Here is a 12,341-nt window from a genome sequence, read left to right as displayed (position 1 = left end):
GCATTTTAATTTTGTGAATTTCACAGGAGTCAAGATTTGCGAAATCAAAATGCACTCGAAAGTTCTTGTCTACACTATATGCATTGAATGTTAGAAGTAATTCTTGAAAATTTTGTGCCACAAAAAAGGTCGTCTGCTCCAGTTCTCGAAAATTTCATGCCGCAAAAATATTGTGTTTTACAATGTCTTATTCACATCCCACTTCTGTTCGTGAATTTTTCTAAACCCTTTACAGTGAGAATGAGCTGGAGGAGCTGCTGACGACATACACCAAGCAAAACAAGTCAGCCAGCATCTTCCTGGGGACCAGCACGCCACAGCCCAAGTCCATCTCTGAGATGATGGCCCAGCCGACCTCCATCAACGACGGCACCGACAACCACCAGCAACACCAGAAGCCACAGCCGCAGCAGCAGCCGCACCACGTCCAGCAGTCGCAGCCACACTATCAACACCATCATTACCACCACCAACACCAACACAAGACATCGTCGCCGGGTGGTGGCGCGTTGCTCCACCGGCGGGCAAGCTCAGTCGAGAACCTGCATGCGAGTAGAGGAGGTGGAGACATGGCAGCTGATACAAGTGAGTGGTTTTGGTTTTTGTTTTATGTTGCGTATGTCCCATAACAGTATTGTACACTTGTTGATAGTTAGTATTGGAAAGTGCAAGTTCATCAGGAGTAGACGAAAAGAAGTGTGTGTTCCAGTGTGGTGCACTTGTTGGTGGTCAGTATTAGAAAATGCAAGTTGGCCAGGGGTAGATAAAAAAAAAAAAAAAAGTGTGTGTACGTCTTTGTTTTTCTTTTTGTACATATTGATAGTGTATCCTTTATGTCAAATACTGATGGAAATCATGATATCTCAACACTATGTATTTGAATTCAGCTTTTATGGTGGTAATTGTTGATTTGCCACAACAATGGTGACAAAAATTGCTTGAAATTCATATATCGTTGCTGGGGCCACAAGACCTCGTATCTACATGATGTCAAATGTTTAGGAGAGCAAAAAAAAAACAAAAAAAAAAAAACATGGCAGCCAAAGCACTGTATCAAATGAGATAGCCTTTCATTTGACATGCCGTGCCTGCTTCATTTTGGGGGGTAAGACAGCTAAGATTTGGACAGGACATCACTGAACTGATTGTCTGGCCATTAATCAAAGAAAGCCATTTTCACCAAAATTTGAGATACAGGTCTTGTCACCCCAGCGACGATAGGTTTTCATGTTTGAGTGTTTTTAAGACTTGCGTTGTTATGTCGTTAAGTCTGCTGAAAGAATTTTGTTTCTTTTATTTCTGTGAATGTGTTGCCTGTGTAACACTACTTGTTCATCTTTGCCAAAGCAATGATGCAGATTTCATTTGTTGAAAACCGCAGTGGCTATTTAAATTCATAAATATTCTATTGATAAGAAGCCAAATGTTGTGAGCAAACTCTGGGATATTTGTTTTGATTGTGATTTTGGAAGCTGTGATGATGTCAAAAGTTGCTGGAAAATTGTGGGAATTACAATTACATGTGCTATGTTATTTCATTAGGTGCAACTAAGTATCACAGAGTGTTATATCTGTAGCAACTTAGTGTGCATGTAGTTTAATACACTGTTCTTGTAGATCTAAACAACTTCTCAATTAACTGTAGAAACCAATTATTGTACCATTCCTCTGTTATACGAGAAAGCGCGAAGTCTCCATTTCTGGAGAAATGTGGGAGGGGTTTTTTGTGTCTTGCATGCTCCTACCCCCAGCCCGTGTCTGACATCTTACTAACTCTCTCTCCCTCTTTTACTCATAAAATGCATGTTTTCTCTGACAGCTCACGGCTTCGTTCCCCCTAACAATGGCCTCCACTCCATCAGGGCACTTCAGCACATCTATGCCGCCTCAGGTACAAGTGTAGCTGATCGATGGTTTAAAAGCAAAAACCAAAAACAATCTCACCCCACACTATCCTAACACTCCATCTAGATGTCGCATTGATGTGTGATCCTCAAACGTGGCAGAGAGTGGTGGTGACAACTCTCTTTGGAGATAATCACTGCAGTTTTGCACTTTTAACGCCATTTTTGCGCCATTAACTCATTTCATTTCTTGTCACCTTTCCTACTCTGCAGTGTTTGATGGAAGAAGGTGGTAGTGGGACATTAATGGATTCGAGATAATGCCATCTGGTGTAGGATTTGAGAGAGTGCTAAGATTCTTGAAGTCATTGTCTCTTCGGGTCTGTCTCTCGTTCTGTTACTGTTTACACCATATTTTTTAGGGAGTCTAATTTTTGATGGGGAATCAGGACTTTCCAACAATTTTGTGGGTGGTTGCATTCATGATCTTGGAGTGAAGCAATGGACTAAGAAATCAGTATCATTCACTCACTCAGTTCTAGTAAGTACATCCTGTCATACTGTATGTCACCAAAGAAATAATATCGGGACCCTCCGCAATGATAACTTTAAAAATTGTGAATCAATCCAAATGCAATTTCAGGGTGTGAAACTATTTACTTATTACCCACATCTTACAGAAAACCCCATCCAATTTGCTTCAGTGGTCAAAGAAAAATAAGGATCTTTGTAGAGCATGTCAGGAATCCAAGTGCTAAACTTGGAAGAAACAAACTCATGACGTGCTTTACAAAGATCAACATTTCTCTGTGACCACTTAACCAAATTGAATGGGAATGTCTGCAAAATGTAGGTAAGATGTTGTCTTTATAGACCCTGAAATAGCATTCAGACAGTTTGATCATATTGAAAGTTATCGATGCGAAAATCCGATGGTAGTTTTTTTGGGGACATACTGTACAGCAGTATTATAACAAACGTAAACAGAAGAAAACTGACCAGAAATGAATATAATTCATTATTGGAAAATTTTCTTTGCTCAATTTTCCAATAATAAACTGTATTATCACACACATTGTTCATGTACTGTGTTCTGCATACCAGTACATGTACATGTATGCATTCATGGCAGGATCAGAATTAATATTTTTGCTTAATATTAAATTCCTGAAGAGCAGCTGACTTGCAAAATTCATGAAAACATAAAAGATCATGTGAAACATATGGTGTATGCAGTATACTGTTTGTTATTTCCCAACAGTCGTCTACTTCATTACATTTACTGTGCTTCATCAGGGATTCCATCAGCTGACTTCTGACCATCTGCTGTATTTCATCTCTTTGCATCATACAAATGTAGCTTCTCACACCATCAAACAACGTTCACAGCATCTTTTCTCTTCCATATTCATCAAAATTAGCTTGTTTTCATGTAGGAAACATGAGTATTTTGATTACTATCAAACGAGTCAGTGTAGCAAGTTTAAAATCACAGTCTTCACATCTCGGGTAGTTTTATACCATTACTTTAGCATAAGGCTGTGTGAGTACTGTAATAGTGGTTTCTTTCGCGGTGGTTTTATTTATTCGCGCTTTGAGGTTGAACCGCAAATTTAACATCACATGAAAATGTTTTGAAAAGTCGCACGAAATTAACCGCGCAAGGAAATGTTTTGAACTTGCCACTTGTTACAACGCTATTGCGCACATGCACACACGAAGATTCCGCGCACTGTAGGTACAAACATGTTATAAAGTACTTGAGAGATGGGATTTCAGGTAAGCTTGCATTTAATTTTTATTTCTATTTGATAAATAAAATAATAATTGGATTAATATAGTTTGGGTTTTCATGTGCAAAATAAAACTGTTTTTGCTGACCGTGAATTTAAACACACGCGAAAAAGTCGGCACCGATGGAAACCGCAAAAGTATCTGTACACGAAAGAAACCACTTTTACAGTATTCTGGATTGCATTCCTGGCCCGAAGCTCTTTCATTCTGTTCTGAGTTCATTGTACGCATTGCTTCTGCCGTTAAGCATTGATGTTGCCAGATCAAAAATGCCTCGAGATATGCACGAATTTACAATTTTATATATTATTCATTTGCAGTCCATGCAGCTTTATAGGCAGTGACTTTTATGATATATGTCAAAATTTCTACTTTTATTGTAATGTAATTTTGAGGCATTTGACGGGATCAGAGCTGCATAATAACAAATGATTCCATTTGTAGCCTTAGGAAAAAATGCAATAAAAGAAAGCACTTTATGACTTACAATATGCTACCTTGTGTCTTTCTCAGAAGAAAAAAAATGGTAAATTATCAGTATTTAATATTAGTCAAATGAATGAATGAGCCATTTTGATTCACCTATAGGGTGAAGAATTAAGTGATATTACATTCCAGTCATAGTTTTGATAGTGTAGTCAGTGTTCAGTAAATTTTGCAAAAACTTTCAATTATCTGTTAGCTGATTTTCCTTTGGAGTAACGTTCATATTCATATAGATTGTCCTGAGAGATCATATTGCATTCACCACATACCAGTGTGTAAACACCACTCATTCACATTCATAAGTAGAGTCACACATATCATGAGAAAATATGATTTCATGAGAATCCATTTCATCTGTATACAACATTGCGGGTACTTGTGCTCTAAACTAACTTGCTGTCCTTGGAATTCACTGTGTTATCTCTGATTGAGATACGTGTGTGCGAACAGACTTGTGTATTTTGCTCAAGACTCCATTCTGTAAATCATGATTAATGGAGACAATTATTCATTCACCTGTTCTCTTGTATGACTGTCAACCACATTGTATGTTTCGTTTCAGTGTGTAAAAAATTGTGATCTTTCTATTTATAGATGTTATATTCATTGTGAAATAATGCTGCGATGTTTTTGGATGTGCCAATTATGAATTGTGTATTAATCTGAAAGGAACTGTATTCCTTTGTAGGCTTCTCGTAACAGTTTTGATGACTTAATGTTTCCTGTGTCATGGAGAATTGTTTTCTTCTTTTTTTTTTAATACGTCATGCACAGGACTACAGGAAAGATATATGTTAAACTAAAATTTTTATATACATGTATCTTAGGTGATATATTCATATATACTGGAATATTATGGTTTTGTCAAGTTTACAGTGTGTAATGGAGTCTAGTAGAGACCCATCTTTGGATACTGTTAGTACCCATTGTACTTCAGTTTATTTCTTAGTTTTCTTGCGTGCACGAATTTACCAATCATTAAGTGAATTCACTGCAGTGTTGCTGTGTTTATGAGCAGAGAGCAGACAAACCATCAAAGCTCAACCAATTGACTGTGGAATAACAAGTAGCCCTTCTATGTTTAATTTGGTAAACTTGACTTATGAGTAGAAAACGCGGAGAGATCAGTTTCCACGAATTATCCCAAAGTTGTTCCTTTGGCTCTGACTGGCAGTTGGGGAATCAGTGTTGTTAGATGAAGGGGTGCTGTAAATGCCTCTACTGTCAAGACATCAAGGAATTTTCTGGATGACCCGTGTATTTGCTGGTCAAAGGTCATTAAGTCATGACCAGGATGAATCAGAAGCTGCATTGCAAATTTGTCTGTAGATGCTAAGATGCCCCTCCCCCTCCTTCCCACACCCCTTGCCTACTAGAAGTTTGATGCCATAGGAGGGCATATGCATGGAATTGATTGCAAGTTGAAGAGATGTTTTTGAGGGGTTTGTGGTTGAGACACATCATGACAAAGCCAATGGTCCAGACTGAGTATCTTACTGAGCATGATATCAGAGATAGTTTGACCACACACAGATAAGGGAATAATGAAGTAGACAGTGCAGTATAATGTTATCTTTAGTTTATGGCCTTGAATGCATCTCTCTCTCTCCTCTGTAGCTGATTATCAATGGAGGATTTTCGATACTGTCGGATCGTTTTATTAAATTTTTGGCTATAAAACAAACAAAGGCATGGCACCAGAGGACCTACATCTGGGCACTAGCTTTACAATACTCTGAGGGCATGAACGCTCCAGGGATCATTGAGTCTTACTCCAGTGTAATCCAAGAGTAAGATAATAGTAATGATAATGATGATAATTATAAGATTTTATTTATCCAGTTTAAACTCTGCAGTGTTTGAACTGGTCTACCTGAAGAGCCTGTCTAACCTCATTATGATCAGATACCCATTTATACACCTTGGTTAAGAAGGCTGTCTTGGGTTGGAACATCTTGTAAAATGATGGATGCACTGTGCAGAAGTTTTGAATCCAGAATCTCTTTCTCAAGAGTCCAGAAACTTGTCCACTCCACCACAGTGCTCTAGTCTCAATGATCAGGTCCATTTGGTCGGTTCCAGGAAATAGGGTGGAGCTCGACCTAGAAGTTATCAAAGATTAGTCATGACAAATGTCAGAACGATTGGTCAGTTTTCCAGGAAATGAGTGGATCTTGACTTGGAGTGGCTCAAGATGGCTCCAGAATGATGTGTGGTGTAGACATGAAGGACCCCTAATTGGAAAGAAAAACTGTAGAGTTTGTTGTACACACAAGCAGTCTTGGTAGACGGTTGACCATTAAAAACATGACTCGTTAATAAGACTGGGTCATGTGGTCAATGACCCATTCCCAGTAGGAGGCCGTAACTACCAGTACCTAGCGCTGAATTTTGGCAAGTTTTCAAGCAGGTCTGCACTATTCACTATTGCGAAGCTCCCCCCACCCCCCCCCCCCCCCCCCCCCCCAATTGTCATACGACATTGTCAAGGCAGAATCACATTCTGCCCTGGTATGCCAGGTGCTTTGTCCTGATTGTCTTTGTGAAATACAAAGCGCTATATGATGATCAGTTCTTCCATTTTGTTGTGAGCTATTCGAAAGAATTTGCTGGAAATAGACACATACTTTATGGTTTAGCCAAGGTGGATACAAATTACATTTGATCATCAGTTTCGATGTGATGGGAGCTTGAAAGGAGTAATCATTTAAAGGAGAACGAAAGATGGGTTGGTCAGCTTATTCATGTCTTATTATCTGCACCTTGAAAAGGCAGTAGTAGATCTAAATGAAGTTAAATGACCAATGATTTGGTGATCTGATTATTTCCAATGTTCTGTTTATCTAGATGCGGGACTGGTAGCACGCAAATTCTGCTAGCGCGCAAATTTCCTTTAATATCTCTATGTTCAAGGTTGATTTAAAGGCTTGCAACATAGGTCTCTTATCAGTGTTTACTTTTTGTCATCCTGTGCACTCTCCCCAGCATGGACTTCTTAATAGAAAAGTCACGATCACACATACAAGGAACTGTCCTTGTACTGTTGGTGTTACCACTTCAGCTGGTTTGTAAACATTTTGACACCCGTGGTTTACTTTTGAATCCATTTGCACCCCAGGAAGTTTGTTTTGTTATGTGCCAATGTCAGTTTACACAAGTTTCCAAGGGTTCCCCAGGCATGAATGACATTTCGGTCATGCTCATGCCTTTTTCTCGTATCCCACTGAATCTTTTTATTTCTTTCTTGTTCAGTATTTTGGGTGAGAGTGATTTATTTGAAGAACCATCTGTTCTGTTTTGGGGTTTTTTGCCTTTTTTTTTTTATTTCTGCCAGTGCACACCTACCTTGCATCAGCCACTGTTGGAGCCAAAAACGAATGATTAACATGGTTTTTGTAATGTCAGTTCTGGGCTTCCTTTATTTCAATGAGGTGTGCAGTCCCCTCAGATGCAGGGGTTTGAAATGGGGAGGGGATTGGAGAGGAGGGGGTGGGGTAAATTTCTTTACAGTCTGAGCACGCTCACATGATCTACATCTCCAGGGAGGTGAAAGTGTATTGCCCCCTGGTAGAAACTACCAGGACTGTCGGATCTGTCTGGAGGCAAACTAGTGTTGCTGTATGCAGGCCAATTCTTTCAAACTAAATGTTTTTGAACTGTCTTGCTGTAGGTTTAGCTTGCAGTCATCTGGTAAAAGTGAGGCCAGACTTTTGTCTTCCTATTAGCCCTGGTCACACTGTTAAAATGAGAGCACTCTCATTCCTAACAAACCTTGTAAAATGCTTAAAGGACAAGTCCACCTTCATATACGAAAGTTTGGGGAAAATCGGGCAATCCGTTCAAAAGTTATGAATTTTTAAAGTATCTTCGTAGTCGCTGCTGGATGAGAAGACTACTACAGTGTATGATGTCATATGCGTACAACCATATAAAGAAAATAAAAAGAGAATTTCACAAAACTTTTCTTTTTGAATAAAGTGCACATTTCTTCGACTTGTTACTGACATATGTTAAGGGTAATATTATTCCCCCTGTCTTCTGAAAGAGAGAAGTCAGGTGTTCTTTTGTTATGCGAGAAAAGTAAAAATATGTTGAATTTTCTTTATTCTTTCTTTATATCGTTGTACTCATGTGACATCACGAGCTATAGTAGTCTTCTCATCCAGGCTTGAGTGAGCAGAAACTTCAAAAATTCATAACTTTTGAATGGATTGTCCGATTTCCCTCAAACTCTCAATGATGTGCTCTACTAATATTGCTGCATTCACTCAATCCACATGTCTACGAAGGTGAACTTGTCCTTTAATCAGCAGTATGCTCTTAAAGGGTGTGTACAGTTCTGGTCGAGGTGAGGATTTAGCTTTTAACGTTTTGCGAGATATTTAGAAACCACTATGAGATGTCAAAGAGCATGCAGTTCTAAGGGGTATCAAAAGTTAATTTAACAATGATGAAAATCAGTTTTGAAATGGCTGAGATATCCAAAAACAAGGTGAAACAAAGAGATCCTAATAAAGTTGTGGCATGTCACCTTTTGTTATTAGCACTTTTTTGGATATCTCAGCCATTTGAAAACCAATTTTCATAAAATAAACGTTGAATCCTTCTTAAAATGACATGCTCTTTCATATTTCATAAGAGGCTTTTCATTATCTCACTCAGGAATGTTCAAAACATGAATCCCCACCTCAACCAGTACTGTACATTCCCTTTAATTTTGTGATCTTAAAAATGTTGCAGAATTTATGTGCACTCTACATTTCCTCTCCGACCCCAAAATGTTGTATGTTGTCATGGGCTGGTCTTTGGCAAATCACTCAAGTATTTGGTAGCAATTTGTAAGAAACATGTCAGAGGATGTAATCTACCTCATCGGGGAAAAGTATGATTGTGTTTTGGTTAACCCATGTTCTTAAAGTGTGAATAGGGACAGCATGCTCTGCTGATTGTCATACTGATACAATCCAGGACTTTTTGTCTCTTAGCATGGACTTCTGTAAATCAGATGAAAACTAGAAATGTTAACCAGGTACTTAGGGAATCATAGCTCCTTGTGATTATAGTTATTTTCATTTTTATTTTTATGCCTCAGCCACGAAGTGGTGCCGGAGGCATTATGTTTTCGGGTTGTCCGTCCGTCCGTCCTTCCGTCCGTCCGTCCTTCCGTCCGTCCGTCCGTCCGTCCGTCCTTCCGTCCGTCCGTCCGTCCTTCCGTCCGTCCTTCCATCCGTCCGTAATGAATTTTGTGGACAGGGTAACTATCAAAACCTTTTGAGGTATCCTAATGAAACTTGGCATGTTTGTGTATTAGGGGGTGAAGTTGTGCCTATCAACTTTTGGGTGCACATGCTCAAGGTCAAAGGTCAAAAGGTCACGGTCAAATACATAAATTTTACTATTTCCACCATATCTATGCAATGCCGGAAAATATTTTCTTGAAACTTAGTGTATACATGTATTACCCAATTACGATTCTCTGGTGAAAGTTTGGGTCATGAGGTCAAAGGTCAAAGGTCAAAAGGTCAAGTAAAAATAGTAAAACTTCACCTTTTTTCTCTGAACCTTGGAAATTGTTCAAGGTATCTCCATGGAACATAGTATATATACATGTACTGACTGGCAGTGATTATCTAGAGAATTTAGGGTTCATGGGGTCAAAGGTCAAGGGCAACACTTCAAAATATTACTATTTCCCTCATGTTTATGCAATGCCAGCAGGATTACTGTAAAACATGATATATTCGCGGCATGAAATTTTCGCGAATTGGAGCTGACAGCCTTTTTCGCGGCATGAAATTTTCGCGAATTGCCACTGGCGTTCAATGCATGTAGTGTAGACAAAAACTTTCGCGTGCATTTTAATTTCGCGAATTTTGGCACTCGCGAAATTCGCGAAATTAAAATGCACGCGAAAATTTCTCGTTTTACAGTATTTTTTTTTACACTTGGTGTATGCATGTCTAACCTAATAGAGATTCTCTGGAAAGTTTTTCTTTTCTTTTGTTTTTGCCTCAAAGTCAAAAAGTCAAAGATCAAGTGAAAGTGCTGAACTAATTTTTTCTCCATATCTCGGAAGTGGCTCAAGTTATCTTGAAACGTACTACATATTTATGCATGTTCTGCCTGACAGTGATTATCTTATGAATTTTGGGGTCAAAGTCCAGATGAAAATGGTAACAATTTACTATTCAATACAGAAATTGCACTTTTTCTTCATACCTTAAAAATTACTCAATGCATAAACGTATGAATGGGTCAAAGTCAAGTTAAAGTCCTTAAATCCCAAATACATGCTCTCCTATTCATCCAATTAAACCTAGGTCATGGAAGGTGAACATTCAACACACTTGTGACAAACTTGTCATTTTAATATTTTACCAATTTTGTGAAAATGTAATCACACATTGTCCACATATACTATCTAGACCTATTAGGAGAATCATGCATTATGGCGGAGGCATACCAGTCGCCATAGTGACATTTCTAGTTATTTTTATTTTACTTTTTTTTGGGGGGGGGGGTGGGAGGGGACTGGTATGTGGGGATCATTTTGTAATAATTTTTGAGATGTTACAAGCATGTTGGTGTCACTCTGATTTACACGTCTGCCTGTGATTTGCAGGTGCGCTTCAGTGAACATTGCACCTGACAACTGCATGCTGTCACCGCACATGATGGAGGTGACATTGAGCTGAGATATTGTTTAAAGGGGGGGGGGGGAGGGGGTAAGGAGAAGAGAGGTTGAGGAGTGTCTCCCACAATTCTCATCTGAACCAGGGATGAGTGGTTTATGGAACATATATTGTCATCATACAGTGCTGTGGTGACACCTGTCTCCCATCATTCTCCCAGAGAGAGAGAAAAAAAAGAATCTCTGCAGTATGATAAACAAAGTTTTGAACTTGTAAGTCTGTGTGGAAGTGAAACATTGTACAAGGAAGAGCACTCCTGAATTTTTATTATTACATTCACTTGCTCTCTCGCGCGCTGTGGCAAAATATATGATACATGTCAGAGTGCTACATAAGCACTTTGCCCAATTGTCTGGGGCAAGTGAAAATCAAAGTCAGACAAGTGTTTGTTTGTTCTTTTAATGAGAAAACGTGCTTGCCCTAATTGGGCAAGCAAAAAGGTTTGAAGCCACCCTTTTTTCACTTTTTCATCCCTATAAACCCAGAAAATCAACCATACAGATGTCCAAAGATAATGACTTGTTTCTTCATGCAATGCACTAAAATATCACTTCAGCAATTTTCCAGCACTTACGTGTACAACTTACACGAAGAAACCCCAATGCAATATAACACCAAGGAGCTCTCGATCAAACCAAGTTTGTTACTCCAAATCAATGTGTGCTGTTCATTCAAATGATTGTTTTTCATTAAGCCCTTGACTTAGTAGTGATTTTCTTTATCATTTTCTTATTATTGGACTTTCTTTTTGGGCAAGTAAAATTCATGTTTGGGCAAATGTTCAGCAAGAATCTGAAAATCTGCTTGCCCGACTGGACAAGTTGTAAAAAAAAAAAAGTTGTGTAACCTAGCACCCTGCATGTTAAGTCCATGTGTGATGATGATGTTCCATCAAACTCCAGTACTCCTTGTGACTCACATTACATCACACCCAGGCAACTAAATTGCTCAGCACCTATGTAAATTGTAAGTAACAGAATTGATGAAGCTAATAATCTAATGTCTGTATGATGTATAGGCCTAGATGTCAAGGTTGTGGAAGGGATAAAAGAGGCATGCAATTCTGAAGATTAAATGCTGATGTAACTTCATCAGGCATGTTGTGTGGATGTCACATTGGGGCCCTGTAGATTTCAACAAGGGTCAAAGGTCATGGTCACATTCTGAACTCTTTCTGCATCTGCATGAATTTGAAAATCAGTTTGTATGAATTCATGTGAACTTGATGCAATATCCAGTGGGGACTTGACAAATGTTTTAAAGGATATTATGTGATAAGTAATCAGTTTTGGGGCAAACTGCAGTTTTGATGACAAGACCTGAGCACAATATAGAACACACCACTCGGTGAAGCAGGGTATGTAGAGGTATGAAATTGACGTTTTGATGTCAAGTTGTCTGGGATTTTTTGTTTATCTTTTTATGCCTCCACCACATGCCGGAGGCATCATGTTTTCGGGTTGTCCATCCGTCCGTGCGTCCGTCCGTACGTCCGTACATCCATCCGTACGTCCGTCCGCTTTCG

The 12,341-nt window shown here is 38.9% G+C and overlaps 1 protein-coding gene across 1 annotated transcript in view; it reads left to right on the top strand.

Annotated features, from left to right (window-relative positions):
• The window catches only part of LOC139735728 (tubulin polyglutamylase TTLL5-like), a gene marked incomplete at its 3' end in the record, with an annotated part of 73,451 nt that overhangs the window by 34,567 nt on the left and 26,543 nt on the right, over nucleotides 1–12,341 (top strand). Inside the window, exons 25-26 of the mRNA XM_071646474.1 lie at nucleotides 236–585; nucleotides 1,820–1,891. Of these exons, the coding sequence (XP_071502575.1) occupies nucleotides 236–585; nucleotides 1,820–1,891 (422 nt within the window). The remainder of the gene's footprint in view (nucleotides 1–235; nucleotides 586–1,819; nucleotides 1,892–12,341) is intronic.

This window comes from Diadema antillarum, unplaced genomic scaffold (genome assembly GCF_040938485.1).
Source record: "Diadema antillarum isolate AM-2024a unplaced genomic scaffold, OU_Dant_1.0 seq00000595_RagTag, whole genome shotgun sequence".
NCBI classification, from domain to species: Eukaryota; Metazoa; Echinodermata; class Echinoidea; order Diadematoida; family Diadematidae; genus Diadema; species Diadema antillarum.
Note: the sequence above shows the minus strand (reverse complement) of the source record. Positions and strands in the feature narration are given on the sequence as shown.